Source organism: Oryx dammah, unplaced genomic scaffold (assembly GCF_014754425.2).
Source record: "Oryx dammah isolate SB20612 unplaced genomic scaffold, SCBI_Odam_1.1 HiC_scaffold_19, whole genome shotgun sequence".
Taxonomy (NCBI): Eukaryota; Metazoa; Chordata; class Mammalia; order Artiodactyla; family Bovidae; genus Oryx; species Oryx dammah.
In genome coordinates this window covers 21,315,520-21,335,931 of record NW_024070203.1, presented here as the reverse complement: position 1 = coordinate 21,335,931, position 20,412 = coordinate 21,315,520, and the positions used below count along the sequence as shown (strand labels likewise).

Sequence of the window (20,412 nt, the reverse complement as noted above, 5' to 3'; positions counted from 1 at the left end):
CTTTTACCTCAGTGTTGGAAAAGGCCTTGTAGAATTGATGCTAATGTCAGAAATCTAACTGGGATGATGATTATAATATTAAAGTTTAAATTTTGTAGAGTGCCTTATAACTCACAAAGAGCTTTCATACATCAGTTCATTTCATCAACATGACCAGACTGGGAGGCAGGAACCATGATCACAGTTCTGCAAATGAGAAGACCAAATTTCAAGTGATGAAATTCATCCAAGGTCACGGAGCTATGTGCTGCCAGAGCCAAGATTGAAAAACCACATCTACCCAGAACATCATGTTTTGTCTGAAATAGGGTGGATAAAAGAATGGCAACTTGGCATACTAGGAGTCTCTAGCGGGCTAAAAAAGAGAATAAATAGTCTGAACTATTTGTCCTTGCAAAACTCTTCGCTATCTTAAAATACTTCAGCGCTACTGAGCCATGGTGGAAAGGACTGCAAATCATCCAGCAGTTATAAAAAGGAAGAGTTAAACCAATTGTGACTCTGAGTCTTATTTTAACCACCTAAAAGGAATCAGAGCTGCTTTAAGGATGACCACGTAAAGATCTAAAGGAAAATAGAACAGATCGCAGCTTCATTTTTGCCAAATGTTTCAAAAGCTCAATTTTACAAGTTGTTTAAAACTTGTAAGGACTTTGAGCTCTGCATGTATTTATTTTTGCTATTTGCGTTCTGATTTGAGATTGAGTCAGCTAACAAGAACCTACTTAGTCCATAATATGGGTGAAACATTGAAGATAGGCAAATGCAAAATATAGCAGTTGTGAATGACATCATTGCACATATACAGTATTTCCTATTAATATATACAGAGATTTAAATAAGTTATTGTGGGTTCAATCGAACACTCAACCATCCTTCTAAAGTGTGTTTCTATTCTTAGCCTCCTCTGATTTCATGTGGAATTTGAAACATATTTTCTCCCAGAAATAAGTGCAGGTTGACAAACTGCAAAGATCCCTAGACTTGAATACGGAAGGAAGACTGGGTTTAAATTCAAGTTCTATAAAGACATGCCTTGTGATTGTGGACAAGGTGTTCATTGATTCATTCAATCAGTAGCCATTCACTTAGCATTAATTTTGGCTTGGCTCAAGTGTAAACTCCTTCAGGAAGTCTTCTTGGATGTCATCACCTCCCCCTTGGCCCTTAGCTGCTCTGTCTTTGAAATCCCATTATACTTCATGCATGTCTCCATCAACAGAATTTCCACACTGAATTAAAATGATTGTTTTCTTTCTCTATGTTTCCCCATCAGACTGTTGACAATAGCTGGCATCTATTTGCTGTTCTTCAGCAACAGTGCCCATATTTTCCTTGAGAAGTCCCCTCTCCCGTCCTCCTAGTGTGTGGTTCCAGTGGACCGTCTGATTTCCCTCCCAGCCTTTGATGCGCTCCAATCCACTTGGAGCTTCACATACATGCATGTGTGCTGTGCCACTTCAGTCATGTCCGACTCTTTGCAGCCCTCTGGACCATAGGCCCGCCAGGCTCCTCTGTCCACGGGATTCTCCAGGCAAGAATACTGGAGTGGGTTGCCATGCCCTCCTCCAGGGGGTTTTCCCAACCCAGGGATCTAGTCCACATCTCTTACATCTCCTGCACTGGCAGGCAGGTTTTTTATCACTAGCATCACCTGGCAAGCCCCTGGATCTTCATATACTTACTGACAAAGGGATAGGTTTTGTTGTGTAATTGGGACCCTTCCAGAACCAAGGTAACCGGCTCTCTTCTCCTAAGTCTAGAGTCTGTTTCTGCTGACTTTGAATGGGGGAAGTTGCAGGCACAGAGCCAGCAGGACTACCTTGGAGTAATAAAGAGCATTTCAAAAAGTAAAGTGGACAGAGGAAAAGAGACTTGAATAGACCAACAGAGACCTGGAATCTTTGCCTGGAATGTTTATTAATATGAACCAATACATTCAATGACTGACCAACCCATTTTGAGTTGGGTTCTGCTCCGCTGGAACTCAAAAAACCCTGACTGATCAAATGATGCCAGGCACACTTATACGTTTAGCATATGGATCAGTACCTCAAACAGTCTGCACACTCAAAACCTACATAAAGGAGATAAAACAGCATCAGATGGAGACCTCATCCACTCAGGGCTTTATAGCCAAGTGAAGCAAAGGAAGATGACACCAAGAGAGAGATACATGGTGCTGGGCACTATGGCATCTTGGGGCAGAGAAGACCCCACAGAGGTGGTCTCCTCTAACAGGACCTTAAAGGAAGAGTAGGGGTCTTCCCGGAGAAGGCAGTGGCACCCCACTCCAGCACTCTTGCCTGGAAAATCCCATGGACGGAGGAGCCTGGTAGGCTGCAGTCCATGGGGTTGCGAAGAGTCGGGCACGACTGAGTGACTTCACTTTCACTTTTCACTTTCATGCATTGAAGAAGGAAATGGCAACCCACTCCAGTGTTCTTGCCTGGAGAATCCCAGGGACGGGGGAGCCTGGTGGGCTGCCGTCTATGGGGTCGCACAGAGACAGACACGACTGAAGTGACTTAGGAGCAGCAGCAGCAGCAGGGATCTTCCAGGTATATAGCCCTTGGGAGACATTCCAGACACAACAAAGAACTCCTACAAAGGCTGACTTGGCCTACTGGAACTTTAGTATTCTATTCTGTAAAATGGAGACAGCTCATTTAACTAGTCCACCACTATCTTGGAGCCTCTGTTCTGGGCCAGGTACTGCATAGGCAGTTGGGACTCTACAGATGCCTAAGGTATGGTCACCACCATCCTTAAAGAGTTGACGGCCTGATGGGGGAGATACAAAAGTAAACACTCAAGAACAGTGCAAGAAATGGGCAAGAGAGAGGGGAGTCCTGAGAGCTGGAGGAATACAAAAAGGGGTCGCTGAAGACCTCTTCCCCAGAAAACAGGGTGGACTCCCTGGAGGAGGCGGGACATGAAACAGTCAGCTGGAAACTGTCTAAACAATAAACACTGCTGTCCCGGTCATCCTGACCCCTGGAAAGGGAATAAAAAAAATCCTTAACATCTATCTAATAGCTGCACTGGGAACAAAATGAAGCAGGGCACGTTGGTCTTTGGGAGTAGAAGTGGTCAGTGAGATAAATATTCAGGATTTGAGGAAGGCGAAGAAAGAGAAGACATTTTTTCATTTAACCTTCCATCTTAAGTAATTGTAACATCACATTTTTGGAGCGCTTAGTATACATGGCACATGATGCTAAGTGCTTGTTGAGGATTATTTCAATCATTTATCGATACAGGGTAGGAATTACGATTATCTCCCTTTACAGATGAAAATGTGACATTTTGGAGAGTTGGGTAAACTGAAGTGGGAACTGGGCTTTGAAACTTGCCAAGCTGTGGACAAGACAGCGCCTTGAGGCAACACTGTGTGCAAACCTGTTCCACCCGATATTAGCATAGAGATTAAGGGAGATACTTGCTGAATTTATTTCAGATTTACTGCTGACAGCAAGCATCAAGGCCTTGATATCTTTTGACTTTCCTTGCCAGGGGCATAGCATGAAAGAATGTTCTTTCTCTTGTTTATTTTCTTCTAGAATATATCAAACACACAGCTAGATATGAAGACGATGATCACAGATACCTATGTATGAGCATGACTCAGCTTTAGTCACGCTTAGTATTTTCCCAAATGTCTTCAGGGTTTTTTAAAAAACAAAGAAAACACCGCAAATCCAGTCCTTCTAGTGCCTCTGCGATGACTCCTCCAGGTCAGTCACCTCCTCTGTGGATGCATCACCTGGTTGCAAGCTGATGCCAGCACCTAAGGGGACGTTAGTCACTTCCAGGCCCTGAAAGGAGGAATTATGCGGGTGCAGCAAAGGTTTAAAAAAACTCACTTGGATGATCCAGTGCATCTTCCTGGAAACGTTCAGAAGCTGTCCACTGAGACTGAGGAGACAAGCCGTAGGAGTTTTCTCTGGGTCTCTGAGAGGCAACGGGGCCGGAAAAGGAGGCTTTCACAGACTCTGCATTCAGCTTCTGTGACTCCCAGTCATCAGTCAGAGAACAGTCAAAATCACCTCCTGGAAGAGCAGAGAGGTTCACTGTGTGTGTGTGTGTGTGTGTGTGTGTGTGTGTGTATGTGATTTCCGTGACTCTAATGATCATAGCAATAGTCTCAAGAAGCACAGAGAATTGGAACTGAACGAGCAGAAACGTTTTTTCCTAACCTCTATTTCCATGGAGCATAAAGTGACGAAGGGGAAATGACAGCAGAGAGGAGAGCCGGAGGCAACCTACGGGTGACTGAGCCCCCTGAGGAGGCGCCAAGCCTGAGACGTTTGGGAAGGGGAGCCAGCGTCGAGGGGAAGGTCAAAGCTTCACAGGCCTGGGGCAGGCGGATCCATGGAGTCTTTCAATGCAGAATTATTGTATAACTGCTTACGTGACGCAGTTCGGGAGGCTGGGCATCAGAAGTCAGAGTAGACAGTGCTGTGTGCCATCCATGGCTGGGGAGGACAGGCACACCGGCCCACAGTTAGGAGGCAAAGAGGTCATCACTGCACGGAAACCTGGCAGAAGGTGTCTGGTGGAGAGTTGGGTAAACTGAAGTGGGAACTGGGCTTTGAAACTTGCCAAGCTGTGGACAAGACAGCGCCTTGAGGCAACACTGTGTGCAAACCTGTTCCACCCGATATTAGCATAGAGATTAAGGGAGATACTTGCTGAATTTATTTCAGATTTATTTATTTCAGACACTCCCTGGGAGGGAGTGTCTGAGTGCTTGAGCGGAAACCTGAAGGCCTAGGAGGAGGACTTGCAGAAAGACAGAAGGAAGAGCAAAGGCCAGGAAGAGACAGACAGATAGAGGGCGAGGGGAGTGGGGATGGGGAGAAGGGGGAGGGGAAGAAAGAAGGGAAAGAAGAAAGAAAGACATCAGCCCCGGACAGAATGTGGCGGGCTCCCAGAAGAACGAGCCCTCCTATGTGGCCAGACAGGAGCCCCTGAGTGTGGGCAGTCCTGGAAGATGGTTCTGGCTGGATTGCTAGTGCTGTGCTTAGTCGTTCAGTCATGTCCAACTCTGCAACCCCATGAACTGTAGCCCGCCAGGCTCTTCAGTCCATGGGGATTCTCCAGGCAAGAATACTGGAGTGGGAAGCCTATCCCATCTCCAGAGGATCTTCCCAACCCAGGAATCAAACTGGAGTCTCCTGCATTGCAGGCGGATTCTTTATCAGCTGAGTTACTTGGGATTGCTAAGTGGTGATCAAAATCATGAAGGGCCTCATGGGTCATGCTCACTCGGGAGCTCAGATTTATCCTGTGGGCAACTTGGAGGATGGGAATACTGTGAGGTGCTTTGTGTATTGAGGTGCTCACTCAGCAGTGAGTGGTGGAGAGAGTTCCAGCCCTGTTCTGGAAGCTGGGAGTGACTGTGGAGCTCCAAGAGACTCTTGGGGTCCTCATATAGCAGTGCTTCTTAACCAGAAGTCATTTGTCTTCTCAGAGGACATCTGACAATGTCTGGAGTCATTTTGGATGGTCACAACTTCAGCAGGGGAGAAAGGATAGAGTGCCACTAGTATCTTAAGGAATAAAGCCCAGGGATGTTGTGAAACCATATTTAATACACAGGACAGGCCTGGATACTGAACCAATGAACTGATGCTTTTGGACATCAGTTGGGAATTCCTGCCAACCCTGCAGGCTCCTTCCTACCCTCCCGCCCACAACTTGCTGCCTCTTGATAAAGCAGTCTGCAGAAGCATCTTTGCTGGTTGTCATAGAAAAAGGAAATGGTAGGAAATGAACCATGCCGAGCATCCAGTAATGCCCAGGCTGCAGAGGAGCTCCTGGACCTTGTTTACTGCAGCACTAAACACAACGGCTAAGATACGGAAAGAACCCGTGTTCATCAATAGGCAAATGAATAAAGAAAATCTTGCCATTTGCATCATCACGGGTGAACTAGGAGGTTCATCTAAGTGAAATAAGCCAGTTGTAGAAAGACAAATACCACATGATTACACTTATACACAAGGTATCTAAAATAGTCAAAATCAGAGAAGCAGAGAATAAAAGGGTGGCTGCTGGGCGGGAGGGGGGAGGGGGCTAAGGGGAATTGTTCAACAGATATAAGGTTTCAGTGATGCTAGCTGAGTAAGTTCTAGAGCTCTGCTACACATGTGGCTATAGATATCAATGTGGTATTTTATGTACTTCAAAATGTGTTGAGAAGGTAGATTTTTTTTTCTTAGCACACACACACACACAAAAGACCAAAAAAACACCCAAAACTCTACAAAAGACAAAAAAACCCTCCACAAAGGGACACAAAGAAACACTGGGAGGTGTTGGATGTCTGTTCCTTGACTGTGGTGATATTACAGGGAGTTTGCAAATATCCGAGCTCATCACAGTGTTCATATTAAAGATGAACATCTGCGTATATCAACTGTGCTATGCTGTTCCTGGGCAGCGGCACTTTCTTAGTCACTCAGTCATGTCCGACTCTTTGCAACCCTATGGACTACTCTTACTCTGAATCTTGCAGTATTGGAGGGACGCTGGGCTCTGATATCTTGAGTAAAGATCATATACAGCCAATATTGACCTTAAAAACCTCCTGTAAATGTCCAGTTGGCACAATTGTATAGAATGTGTGTGATGTGGCATGTTAATTGCTCAGTCATGTTGACTCTTTGCGACCTCGTGGACTGTAGCCTTCTAGGCTCCTCAGTCCTTGGGATTCTCCAGGCGACAATACTGGAGTGGGTTGCCAATTCCTTCTCCAGGGGATCTTCCCCACCCAGAGAGCAAATGCAGGTTTCCTGCTTTGCAAGCAGATTCTTTACCATCTGAGCCACCAGGAAAGTATATATATATATATCAACTATATCTCCATAAAGCTGTTTTTAAAAAAGAGAGGAAGCTGTGTGGTCATATTCACATGGAAGTGAGAGGGAATTGGTACCTTTTGTGGCTAATTATGTATTCAAGAGTGGCATTGAACTAAGATCTGGGGAGACGTGATGAGGATGTGACAACAGTAAAAATATCCCTGTGCCGTTGCCCAAAGCTGCTCTGTTGAACTTACGCTTTGCCACTGAGAGTTAGATGAGATAAAAATGTATCTCATGTAGAGTTCTAGAAATATTGCACAGAAATTTCTAAAAGAAAATTCTAAAAGAAGAGATGGCATTAAAAAGAGAAAAAAAGATAAAAAATTCTTACAGACAAAAGAGTCTTAACAAAAAATGATCAAAGAATTTTCATCTCTGAAAAGACATGGTTTTCCCCTAGTTCACACTTCCGTTCACTGACGTTTTTTTCCCCTCTAACCTTAATAATAAATGAAAGGGGCTTTCCTGGGGGGCTCAGTGGTGAAGAATCCACCTGTCAATGCCGGAGACACAGGTTCGATCCTTGACTGGGGAAGATCCCACACTCTGCAGAGCAGCTAAGCCAGTGTGCCACAACTATTGAGACTGTGCTCTGGAGTCCAGAAGCTGCAACTACAGAGCACGGGTGCCATAACCACTGAAGCCCTCATACTCTAGAGCCCGTGCTCCGAAACAGGAGAAGTCACCACAATGAGAAGGCCAGGCACTGCCGCTAGAGTAGCCCCCAGCTCGCTGCAACTAGAGGAAAGCCCATGTGCAGCAGCAAAGATACAGCACAGCCAAAATTAAATAGAAAAACATGTTAAAAATAATAAATGAAAGAAGCATCATGCAGTAAGTAAGTGAAAGTCGCTCAGCCACATCTGATTCTGTGGGACCCTATGAATTGTAGCCTAGCAGGCTCCTCTGTCCATGGGATTCTCCAGGCAAGAATACTGGAGTGGGTTACCATTTTTTCCCCAGAGGATCTTCCCAACCCAGGGATCAAACCTGGGTCTCCTGCACTGTAGGCAGATTCTTCACCATCTCAGTTATGAAGGAAGCCCTGCATAATCCAGAGAACATATCAATAAATAGTTCTTTGGGATTATATTTGAAGATATTAATTTCATTCTGTTTCTCTTGGTTTATTTAAATTGTGTGATTAGCTTCTGATTTTTTTTTTTGGCTTTTGTTTTAAAAGGATGAATCTAATTCTTCCAAGCAAGTTCCCTATCCTTACATACAAAATAGGCATTATCATTTGCTACAGAGGGAAACGCAAAGCCATGTACAGATGTTGCCATCAAAGACATTTATGGAGAAGGCACTAGATCAAGAGAAAACTGCAGACCTCAGATGGGGGTGCCTTGTCTGAGGTCATCGTGTCTTTCTTTCTTGGAACTGGCAGAAATAGAGCTGGAAGCCCTGATGAGTCCTCCCTGTCTAGATCCTGGATCCTCCATCAGTATGACTCATGGACTCTGAGGACGCAGTCCAAACTGCAGCATTGGATCTGGGCAGCCATGAAACACCAGAGCTAGAGAATGAATTGCAGCTAATGAGGAAAGGTGCCTGGATGCAGCTGTGGAAGGGGTGAGCTAAGGATAAACGAAATAGGCAACAACACCAACACCACAAAAAAAGCTCATTTTAGCCTGAAAAATTAAGGCAAAGAAAATCAGAGGAAGTAAGTTTTGATTGCATCCATTGCCCAGAGAGAAAACGGCAAAACAATTTAATTTTGAATGCTTCTCTCGAGTCTTCTAACTCGGCGATGTTTCCAGAGAAAAAGGAATTGCTGATAAAAGTCAGGGGGCTTTGGGTAAATCCAGAAAACAAGAAGTCTGGGGAAGATTTGATTACAGTTGACAGCAGAGATGAGTGCTTTCAAAGTCCCATGTGCACCCGGGTTGACTAATTACTGATTGGGGGTGGGGGTAGTTGATTTTGTTATATTTAGAAGACGTTCGGAAACCATGAGAGTTTTAACAAGATACCTCGTGCACGTGCATCACTGCTGCAATCCAATTGCTTTAGGATTGTTTGGACATATTTTGAAGAGGCAGCAATGAGAAAAACAACATGTGAATTTCCAAATATGTGAAACTATGCCTTTAGAGTGGCGATTCCCAAACTTTAAACATCCACGGAGAGTTCACCTGATTTTTGCCAACTCCCAGAGCCTTCTTAACTCCTAGCCACTTTAAATTTTCTTAGATTGTTTCACCTTAGTCTTTTACTTTAAAGGAAACTTTATAACACTCATTTAAATGTCCTAAAGAAAAAGTAAATCTAAGAACAAGTACAATGAACATGAGACCTTATTTAATTTGCACTAAATACTTTTGCAGGGGAAAGCTCCGAGCCTGTTCTTTGTTAAAAGAGTAATGTAACTCCCAGTAGTTTGGGCTCCATGCTCCCACTGCTGTACAGCAGAGTGAATCAGCTATGTGTATACATATATTCCTTTTCTCTGAGCAACAAGAAAGCCCTCCTCAGTGATCAATGCAAAGAAATAGAGGAAAACAACAGAATGGGAAAGACTAGAGATCTCTTCAAGAAAATTAGAGATACCAAGGGAACATTTCATGCAAAGATGGGTACAATAAAGGATGGAAATGGTATGGATCTAACAGAAACAGAAGATATTAAGAAGAGATGGCAAGAATACACAGAAGAACTGTACAAAAAAGATCTTCATGACCAAGATAATCACGAAGGTGTGATCACTCACCTAGAGCCAGACATCCTGCAATGTGAAGTCAAGTGGGCCTTAGAAAGCATCACTACAAGCAAAGCTAGTGGAGGTAATGGAATTCCAGTGGAGCTATTTTAAATCCTGAAAGATGATGCTGGGAAAGTGCTGCACTCAGTATGCCAGCAAATTTGGAAAACTCAGCAGTGGCCACAGGACTGGAAAAGGTCAGTTTTCATTCCAATCTCAAAGAAAGGCAATGCCAAAGAATGCTCAAACTACCACACAATTGCACTCATCTCACATGCTAGCAAAGTAATGCTCAAAATTCTCCAAGCCAGGCTTCAGCAATACGTGAACCATGAACTTCCAGATGTTCAAGCTGGTTTTAGAAAAGGCAGAGGAACCAGAGATCAAATTGCCAACATCTGCCGGATCATGGAAAAAGCAAGAGAGTTCCAGAAAAACATCTACTTCTGCTTTATTGACTATGCCAAAGCCTTTGACTGTGTGGATCACAATAAACTGTGGAAAATTCTGAAAGAGATGGGAATTCCAGACCACCTGACCTGCCTGTTGAGAAATCTGTATGCAGGTCAGGAAGCAACAGTTCGAACTGGACATGGAACAACAGACTGGTTCCAAATAGGAAAAGGAGTACGTCAAGGCTGTATATTGTCACCCTGCTTATTTAACTTCTATGCAGAGTACATCATGAGAAATGCTGGGCTGGAGGAAGCACAAGCTGGAATCAAGATTGCCGGGAGAAATATCCATAACCTCAGATATGCAGATGATACCACCCTTATGGCAGAAAGTGAAGAGGAGCTAAAAAGCCTCTTGAAAGTGAAAGAGGAGAGTGAAAAAGTTGGCTTAAAGCTCAACATTCAGAAAACGAAGATCATGGCATCTGTTCCCATCACTTCATGGCAAATAGATGGGAAAACAGTGGAAACAGTGGCAGACTTTATTTTTGGGGGGCTCCAAAATCACTGCAGATGGTGACTGTAGCAATGAAATTAAAAGACACTTACTCCTTGGAAGAAGAGTTATGACCAACCTAGACAGCATATTGGAAAGCAGAGACATTACTTTGCCAATAAAGGTCTGTCTAGTCAAGGCTATGGTTTTTCCGGTGGTCATGTATGGATGTGAGAGTTGGACTGTGAAGAAAGCTGAGCGCCAAAGAATTGATGCTTTTGAACTGTGGTGTTGGAGAAGACTCTTGAGAGTCCCTTGGACTGCAAGGAGATCCAACCAGTCCATCCTAAAGGAGATCAGGCCTGGGTGTTCTTAGGAAGGAATGATGCTAAGGCTGAAACTTCAGTACTTTTGGCCACCTCATGGGAAGAGTTGACTCATTGGAAAAGACTCTGATGCTGGAAGGGATTGGGGGCAGGAGGAGAAGGGGACAACAGAGGATGAGATGGCTGGATGGCATCACTGACTCGATGGACGTGAGTTTGGGTGATCTCTGGAAGTTGGTGATGGACAGAGAGGCCTGGCGTGCCGAGATTCATGGGGTCACAGAGTCGGACACTGCTGAGCGACTGAACTGAACTGAGCCTTCCTCTCACCTCCCCACTCTCCTCATCTAGATCATCACAGAGCAGCGAGCTGAGCTCCTGGTGTTATACAGCAGCTTCCTACTAGCCATTCCTATTTTTTTTAACACAAGGTAGTGTATAGGTGTCAATGCTACTCTCTCAATTCATTGCCACTCTTTAATACGCTGTGTAAAATGGTTTTTGTCTGTATTCATTTTCTGAACTGGGTCTTCAGAAAATCATTTTATCTTACTTTTCTTTTTCACTTTTCTATTAGTGCTTTCTGGGTCCTATCCGAAAAAAAGTCTGCTTGGGAGAGGTTGTGATGATAGTTTCCTAAGTTTTCTTCAAGAAGATTTATAGACCCTGTTTTTGCATTTAGGTCTAATATCCACCCCAGATTGGGTTTTGTATATGGTGTGAATTAGTATTAAAAATACTTGTATGTGTATGTAACCATTTTATTATATTTTCTTGATTAAATAAAAATATATAACCATCAGAAAAAAGATGTGCTTTGAGTTCCTAACACTATATTTATATATGTATCTACACATACATATTTAGATATATTATATCCTATAATGTGTACTATATAATATGTATATATTATATACCTAATTAAACATATAGCATAAATTTTGATAGGAGTATGTATATGTGTTACACTATGTATACATATCTCATTTTTAAAATGAGGAAATTGAGACTTAGCAAAGTTAAGTAACTATCACAGTGTACCCAAACTAAGACTTGAATTCTGATTCCAGTATCCTTTGTCTACCCATGTCCTGTACAGAAAAGATCCATTGGAGACGTGCAGATATGTTCCAGGTATTATCAGCTTAATAATTTGCACATTTAGATTAGGCTTATTTTGCATGAGATGCAGATAAATACATTTGGATCACATAAGTAGTGTGGAGAGGACTTTAGGTGATTATTTAAAAGGTGGCTCATTCTTTTTATCAAAATGACTGTTGTCTCTGGATTTGACATTGGTCCAGAACCATGTGGTTGCTACTGCCCATTTGGAAATGCTGCCTCACCATGGAAAAAAGAGGTTCAAACTCACCATTTTCTTTGCAGTGGTTTGTTTCCAGCCTCCTGACCCCCTCCAACCAGACATCCTCACTGGGGGAGGAGTCAACATCATCAAAGATGCTCCCATGCAGCCAGGATTCAGAGGCACTGAGGTTGAAGAGAGAAGAAAAAGAACGGCGGATTCTCCTTTTCTTTCTAAATATTCTGGAAAGAAATGACAGTAGTAAGGTGAATAACAAATAGCAGTCAACTCACGGTCAAAGCAGAGAATTCCGTGAAGGCAGACACACGGGGCACGTGTCTGTCGCCTAGGTCCATGAAGCTCATGTCATTGTTTTCCTCCATTAATTCCAGAGAAGTTTCTTGAATTCCTGTATGTGCCAGGTGCTTGCATCAATGTCAAGGATATTGAGATAAGAGACAAAACCTTGGGTCGAAAGACAAAAGTAATGCAGATATAGCGAACACTCTCATTGATCTCATCCTGTGTTTGGTGTCTGTCTTAGTGATTTACGTCCAGTGACTCACATTATCCTTGGAACAGCCCTGTGAGGTAGGTACTACTGCTACCCCATATCTCAGATCAGGAAACTGAGGCACAAAGAAGTTAAATAACTTGTCTGAAGTCATACAGCTAGTAGCTGACATAGCTGGGAGGCAAACCCAGGCAGTCTGGCTCCCATCATTTCTGCCCTTGGTGACGGTGCTCTGTGCCTGTGTGTTCTGAGTGTCAACTAGGGCTGCTCTGAGAGCACCAGGAGGGGTATTGCTCATCTGGAGACAAGGAAAGCTTTCTGGGGTAAACAAACAAATAGTCTCGTATTGAGTCATGCTAGGTAAAAAGAGGGCGGATAATAACCTTGACTGTATGTGAAGGAGTTAGAATTTAACATAAAGGGCTCTGAAGTATGGCAAGGAGAAGCAGATGGTGGTGACCTGATTGGGTTTGCATTTCCAAAGATTTTGGTTCTCCATGTGTCCCCACACCCAGCAATCCAACAATCCATCCTCTACCTCATAAGCAGTGTTATCATGCTAAGGAGGAATCTGACAGTTTGTCAAGGGCTCCTGTCAATCTACAGAATAAAGCCCAGATTCCTCAGGCTGGAATGTAACCCCCTCCATCTAGCCCTGCTTCCGGGTTTAGTCTCCTCTCATGGAAAGCAGTCTTTCCACCGTAAGCTGTATTTCTTCCAAACGACTTGCTATTCCTCACACTGTATCAGGGTCTCTTGGGCCTCCATACCTGTACCCTCTCTCAGGAAGTCCACTTTCCTACATCCATTTTAATTAGCATCTAATCAACCATCTTCATCTCAAGGAAGCTCGTTTAAATCTATCCCGCCAAAGAAAATGGGCCTCCCTTCCCTCTCCCCTCTGCTACCCTCCATCTAGGCTTCTATCCCGGCACTTCTATTGCTTCACTATTTTTTTAAAAAACTAGTTCATTCTTTTAATTAATTTATTTATTTTTGGTTGTGCAGGGTCTCCACTGCTCTGCGGGCATTTCTCTAGTTGCTGTGCATGGGCTTCTCATTGTGGTGGCTTCTCTTGTTTCAGAGCATGGCCTCTAGGGCCCATAGGCTCAGTAGTTGCAGCTCCCAGGCTCTAAAGCACAGGCTTAATAGTTGTGGCACTTGAACCTAGTTGCATGTGGGATCTCCTAGGATCAGATATCAAACCCATGTCTCCTGCATTGGCAGGCGGATTCTTTACCACTGAGCTACCAGGGAAGCCCATCGTCATTACTTTAAATCCCCCCCCCCAAAGTTTTCTTTATTTTTTTATCACACATTACAGAATACAAGATCTTAGTTCCCTGGCCAGAGATCAAGCCTGCACCCCCTGCCATGGAGTCTTAACCACTGGACCACCAGGGACATCCCAGTTCTTAACTTTTGTTTGTTTTCATGTGTCAGCTACCCCTGCTTCTTATGAGCCCATGTACTCCCATGACCTGGAGCAGAAATAGGCTGCTTATAAACAATGTTGAATGACCCATTGAGTGAATGAATGAATAATTGACAGATGGGCTGGAGTGCAGATCCTTTGACCTAACCTCCTCTACTTACCTGACTAAGTTCTCCTTGTAGAGAACGCTGGTTTGGGAGGGGCTCAGGGTTATGTTGCCATCTTCATCGCAGAGAAAACTGTCTTCTGTCCAGATGTAGTAGCCGTTGGTGAGAAGTCTGGGACTTCGTCGACAGGTGAATGGGGAGCCCATCAGGGGATCTCCGGAGCGACCCTCAAAGGGACTGTCATCATCGAGGAAATCACAGACAGAGCTACAGGGGGACGATTAAGCCCTTTCAGCCTGTATCTGACTCATCCAGCCACATACAAACCACACATGTGGTCACCATGAATGAAAACCACCTCTTTGCCTTCCTGATGACCAACTACTTCTGCAGTTCTGGTGGTGTCTCTCTTAATCTTCTGAGCTTCATCTCTTCACCTGCGAAACCACTGAACTACAGCACGCTTACTGCTTCTTTCTGTTTTAAACACTTTGATGAAAACTTAGGGCGAATTGGTTTCTTTGACATACGATGCCTCCTCCACCCCGTCCTTGACATGATCCATTTTTTTGGATGGAAGAAATTGCAAAACAGCCTACCTGGGATGCTGGAAGCTCAGAGCATCTTTCATGCCCCCACCCTTTCTTTGAAGAGCCCTGCAACTGCTACATCCTCACTCTTGTCACTGTAATAGGGAAATTGCAACTACACAGCCACCAGACACTAATGAGTTATAGGAGGAAATGCAGTCAAAGAGATCTTTGGGGGGATTTCTCTGTGGTCCAATGGTTAAGAATCTGCTTTGCAAAAAAGAAAAAAATCTGCCTTGTGAGGCAAGGGGTATGGGTTCCATCCCTGGTTGGGGAACTAAGATCCCACATGCTACACAGAGCAACTAAGCCTGCGTGCTGCAATAGAGAGTCTGACCACCGCAAGGAAAGATCTGGCAGCTGCGACTAAGACCTGATGCAGCCAAATAAAGACACAAATAATTTTTTAAGAGTTTTTTTTTTTTTTTTTGGCTTCTGCCAATTTCCCTCAGATCAGCTGCATACATGATCTGACAGTTACCTTCCCTGATCTGCTATCCAGGGAAGTCCTCTACTTGATTGGGCTCATCTGTACCTGCCTTAGGTTTGAAAACCAATCACATGCCTATATGGTTGAAATGCAACCTCATGCCTCACCCTTTACTGAAATTCTGAAAAACATTTTAAGTTTAAAGCTTATTCATGTTATATGTAAGAGAGATAACCAAAAATCTGTGTACTGTAGTACACAGATAGTGTACTGTATAATACACTGAGCAATATATATATTGTAATAATCTCTAAGGGAAAAGAATCTGAAAAAGAATATATATATATTCTGAATATACACATATATATATATTCAGAATATATATAACTCAATCACTTTCTTGTACATCTGAAATTATCACAACATGGTAAATCAACTATATATCAATAAAAATATTTTAAAACTTAGAAAAATAAACTGGTGCCATCAAAGAAAAAAAGACTACTCACAATTACATGCACTAAAGTTAGCAAAGCACTATTTTAAATAGATGTTATTTATGAAAAACTTACTATGAGCCTGGCCCCTACTTCACACTTGATCTGCTTTTCACAAAGCTCCCTAAAAGTTAAATATTAGTATCTTCATAGTACAGCAGGAAAAAAAAGAGAGAGAGAGAGATGGAGAATGGCAAATATATTGGGTATTTGACATATCTAGTAAGTGTCAGAGTTAAGGTTTTGAATCTGGGTCTATCTGATTCTAAAGCATGTGCTCTTTCCATAAGAGCTGCTTGTTCCTCTGGCTGATTCATTTGATAGTAGCAGGAGGCCCAGGATTTATAAAAGGGGGCAGGTTCTAATATCAGTGCATGATTTCTTTATACCACTGGCATGATTCACAAAATGTTAAAGGAAACATCAACTGATGCCCGTGTAAGGAATAAAAGACAGAGACAGGGAAAAAAGAAAAGAAAAGGAAGGAAAAGAGAGACTTCTTTGCAGAACTTGAACATAATGGCAGATTCAGCATGTCTTCGTGGAACATGAGATTTGGCTGGCTTGTGCTTTGGTATAGACTCTCATGGCTCTTATAAAATGAGGCAGTAAAAGTATATTTAAGAGAATACCAATTTAAGAGAAAAGGTAGCAATACATCAGTATTGGTATGCACCAAACAAAAGCAACTCACATTTTCCCACACACTTCTCTCCCTCCCAACCTCCATTATTAAGTTAGGCAAGTTTTCAGTTCATATGTGCACATGACTGGAAATATATTTCCAGATCAAAATTGGATGAAAGCTAAAACCTATATATATATAAGAGCCATGAGAGTCTATACCAAAGCACAAGCCAGCCAAATCTCATATACATATATTGGTTGCACCACATGGCTTGTGGAATCTTAGTTCCCTACCAGGGATTGAACCCAGGGCCATGGCAGTGAAAGCACAGTGACCTAACCACTAAACTGAGAGGGAATTTCCAGTATTTTAAAGTATTTGTTTACTTATTTATTTGGCTGTGCCAAGTCTTAGTTGCCATATGCAGGATCTTTCAGTTGTGGCATATGGTATCTAGTTCCCCTACCATGGATGTAACCTGGGCCCCCTGCATTGGGAGTGCAGAGTCTTAGCTGCTGGATCACCAAGTCAAGAATACAACAAAATAATGCATACAGAAAAAAATCTGACTGATGTTTCATGAGAAAAGTCCCCTAGAATACCTTGGGAGAATATATGGGGGAGACGGCTCTACAGCACATCCTTTCTCCGACTGGGAAGAATCTGTGTAAGCAAATGAGAGAGAAATTCAAATTTATCATACTGCATCAACATGCATGATTGCACACAGTGGAGGGTGTGACTAGCTGATGTCCCAGCCTTGGCAGATTTCAGCAGGTGCAACCCTCCAGTGACTCATGACTAACATAACTCATTTTCAGGACTCTACCGGAGCAAGACCTAATCCAGGGGTTTCTATATTCTGTCTCATCTCTCCTTCAACACTCCTTGAGAGACTCCTTAGTTTGGATGAGGCAATAATAAACTAGGCTTCCCTGGTGACTCAGTGGTAAAGAATCCACCTACCAATGCAGGAAACTCTGGGTTCAGTCCCTGGGTTGAGATGATCCCCTGGAGAAGGAAACGGTAACCGACTCCAGTATACTTCCCTGGAAAATCTCAGGGATAGAGGAGCCTGGGGGGCTACAGGCCGTGAGGTTGCAGAGTCAGACATGACTTACCAACTGAACAACAACAAAAATAAACCATTAGCATCAAACTGACTCATGAAAAGGAGGAAGAAAACGTCTTGTGGGAAGCTGTCGAAAACCCAAATCAATTACCCAACGTGCTGGTTAGTTTAGTTTATGCAGTCATTTGAGGAATTCAATCATCTGCCTAGATTCTCTCTCATTAGTGCGTCTGAAGGCACTTCTATTACAAAATAATGAGCAGAAGACATTGTTGGAGGAAAAAAATTTCTGTTTTCTATAAATGGTTTTCCAATGTATGACACCTGTGAATATTCTTAATTTTCTAAAAAAGAGCATGCATTCATTCATTCCAGTTTAACCAAAGGGCTGGCAACAGATTTCAGTTGTGAAAAGTTGCAGTTGATTAATAGTCTAAATGCTATTGCAGCATTTTATATTGTATAGAAATGGTGTGAATACTTATAATAGACAGCCTCAGTGAAACTTGGTTCCATTACTGATAATTAATATGTAAGACAAAGAAAGGAGCTTAGACTTTCAGATTGAGTTGGCTGATTTGAAGAAGAAAATTGTAGGTGTGTGAGGGAGGGTGAGAAGCAGGGTTTGGGGAAAAAACAAATGACAAGAGGAAGGAAGAAATTTGAAACCACTACCGTTTTAACAACGCCCATATTTTCTGTAAGTATCTATCAAAATCATTCAGTATTTTTTTTATAGACAAATCATTTTGCATCTTAATAGTAGCTGATAAACAATCTCCTTTCACATTTATGCACAGGCATTTAAAAAAAAAAGTGATTTTTTCCTACTAAAAGGAAAAATATCACATTTCTCTCAAGGAAAGAAATGAAGTCAAAATCATTGCCAAAGTGAACGCTGGCATTTAAGAAGCACAAGCTACTGACAGATGGTTAATGGTATGAGTATCAGCAAAATCAAAGCAGGGAAATTGCTAAAAGGAATCTAATCGTTCAAAAGATAATTGCGTAGAGCAGTTCTCTTACATTTACTTGCTACTGGTGTTGACATCAGTTGAGATATTTGGTACATCTTGGGACGGCTGCTTGTTCAAACTTCACAGATTTTCTGCACAAGACATTAAAAAAAAAAGGTGGATTATGTATTAAAAATAGAAGGATGATGCTAAAACAGATGGCATCTACTCATTGCACTAGTCAGATTTGTTTACTGAAAGAATACAGAGATAAATGGAATTGAAGGCAGAGTTGAAGGACCACTGAGTTTGTGTCTGCCTTGATGATTTTATATTTCATTTTCCATTGTCTCACTCAGTGCATCTAAATAATTTTTTTTTGGAAATAAAGATAACATTTTATTTGGGAAAGCAAAACTTACAAAGGTTGACCTGTATTCAAAATAAAATAATGAAAATTAATTATTTGGTCAAGAAATCTGAAAAAAAAAAAGATTGGTTTTAGAATTCTCTAAATAGATGTGTTTGTATTTTTATCATCCAACACACTTCAACCTCATTATCAAGTTCAAACAATGCTAGAAGATTGGGGACCGTCTTTTGCCTAACACATCAAACCACTGACAGGTAGCTACAGAGAGGGCTGGTGGTCTTTATCGTTACTATCAGCCTGGACATTTCCAAGTAGCATAAGAAGCATTGCACTAAAAATAGTATATTGCTGGGCAGATTTCAAAACTCACCTTTTATGAACATATAATTTACTTTCTCAGTTACAAATTAAACACATATAGAAGTGTGTATATTATGTAAACTTTCATCACTTACCACTCATTGTATGGATCTGCTTTCCACTGATCATTCAATTTTGTATAATCCTAGCAGCATAGTAAGGTAAGTCAAAATTCTCTTCTGATTCATCATCTCTATCCACATTTTTTCAAATGTGGTAACTACTAATGGATTGTTTCTGTAGCTGTCACACAATTAAAGCAAACCCGAATAATTCTATAGATTCAAATTGATTCTTTCAATAAACTAGACACAAAACCTGCCAGACAGTATAGATCCTGCCTTATAGGGACCTTAAGAGAAATCAGGAGAACTTTCTGCCATTCCCTGAAAGATCTCTAAATCAAAGCATATGCATAGATTTCAATGGTTTGGAATATAAAATAATACTGTTTGCTCTACAATACTGTACATTAGTATGTCACTAGTCCTTTCCATTTTTGTCCAGCCCAAGTTACCCTATGTTAGTTTCCCCCAATCATCAAGTTCAATTTTAAGCCAACAAGTTGCACAGCAGAAAGTAAGGTCTTACTGCTACATCTTATTAATGGAAATACAACAGGCTACTGTTAGCTAACAGTTAATCAAATATTAGTAACATTGAAAAAGACTTCCGGTGCAGCTCTAAGACTTTTCAAGAAAACAGACCCTATCTATCAGTTCTACGAAAGCAACTCATCTGTCCTGAAAAGCAATTTGCCCATGTGTCTGTCTTTCTTCCAAAGAAAGTTCCCAACCTCTTCTTCTAATTGATAAATGACAAAATAGTTACTGAAATATGATGCTTCCTGTGGTTGAGAGTCAGCAGAGAGATCCAGGATTTAGCAGGTCTTCAGCTGAAAATAATGACAGCATATCAACAGGTGCAGAAGTCTTTTAAGAAAGGGAAACCCCGTCTTTCCCTCCTCCTAATAGATAGCTGCAGACATCTCCCTGTGCAGGCTTTTGCGGGGAACTTTTGTCTTCAGCAGCCACTTGTTCTTTCGGCTGTTTCCGAGAATAGAAGGGCATGTAGTTCTCTGGAAAGCAGCCTACAACTGCTCTTGTTTTCTTTTAAAAACAGCCTGCGTAACCAGAGGCTGAGAGGCACAATGAGGTCACACTTCCTGTGCAACTCACATCAGTGGTGCTCACGCTGAGGAACATGGTGAAGATTAAAGCGATCTCCTACACCAGCAGTGGTGGATGAATCAGGCCAGCTGGACGCATCACGGGCACACCAGGGATGCTCTTCTGCGCCAACTCATCACCCCAGCTGCAAGAACAAAAGAAAAACTTTCAGAGAAGCA

General features: G+C 42.4%; 1 protein-coding gene across 4 annotated transcripts in view; it reads right to left on the bottom strand.

Annotated features, from left to right (window-relative positions):
* TMEM71 (transmembrane protein 71) overlaps window positions 1–20,190 on the bottom strand; it is a 29,364-nt gene extending 9,174 nt beyond the window's left edge. For 3 of the 4 annotated variants that reach the window (XM_040262112.1, XM_040262111.1, XM_040262114.1), the window contains exons 1-6: window positions 19,896–20,190; window positions 18,402–18,483; window positions 16,906–16,966; window positions 14,213–14,425; window positions 12,172–12,344; window positions 3,867–4,052 (exon numbers count right to left, since the gene is read on the bottom strand). In XM_040262112.1, the coding sequence (XP_040118046.1) occupies window positions 3,867–4,052; window positions 12,172–12,344; window positions 14,213–14,425; window positions 16,906–16,966; window positions 18,402–18,447 (679 nt within the window). In that variant the 5' untranslated portion in view covers window positions 18,448–18,483; window positions 19,896–20,190. The remainder of the gene's footprint in view (window positions 1–3,866; window positions 4,053–12,171; window positions 12,345–14,212; window positions 14,426–16,905; window positions 16,967–18,401; window positions 18,484–19,895) is intronic. The other variant, XM_040262113.1, reaches the window with a different exon arrangement.
* Between the last annotated feature and the right edge of the window lie 222 nt (window positions 20,191–20,412).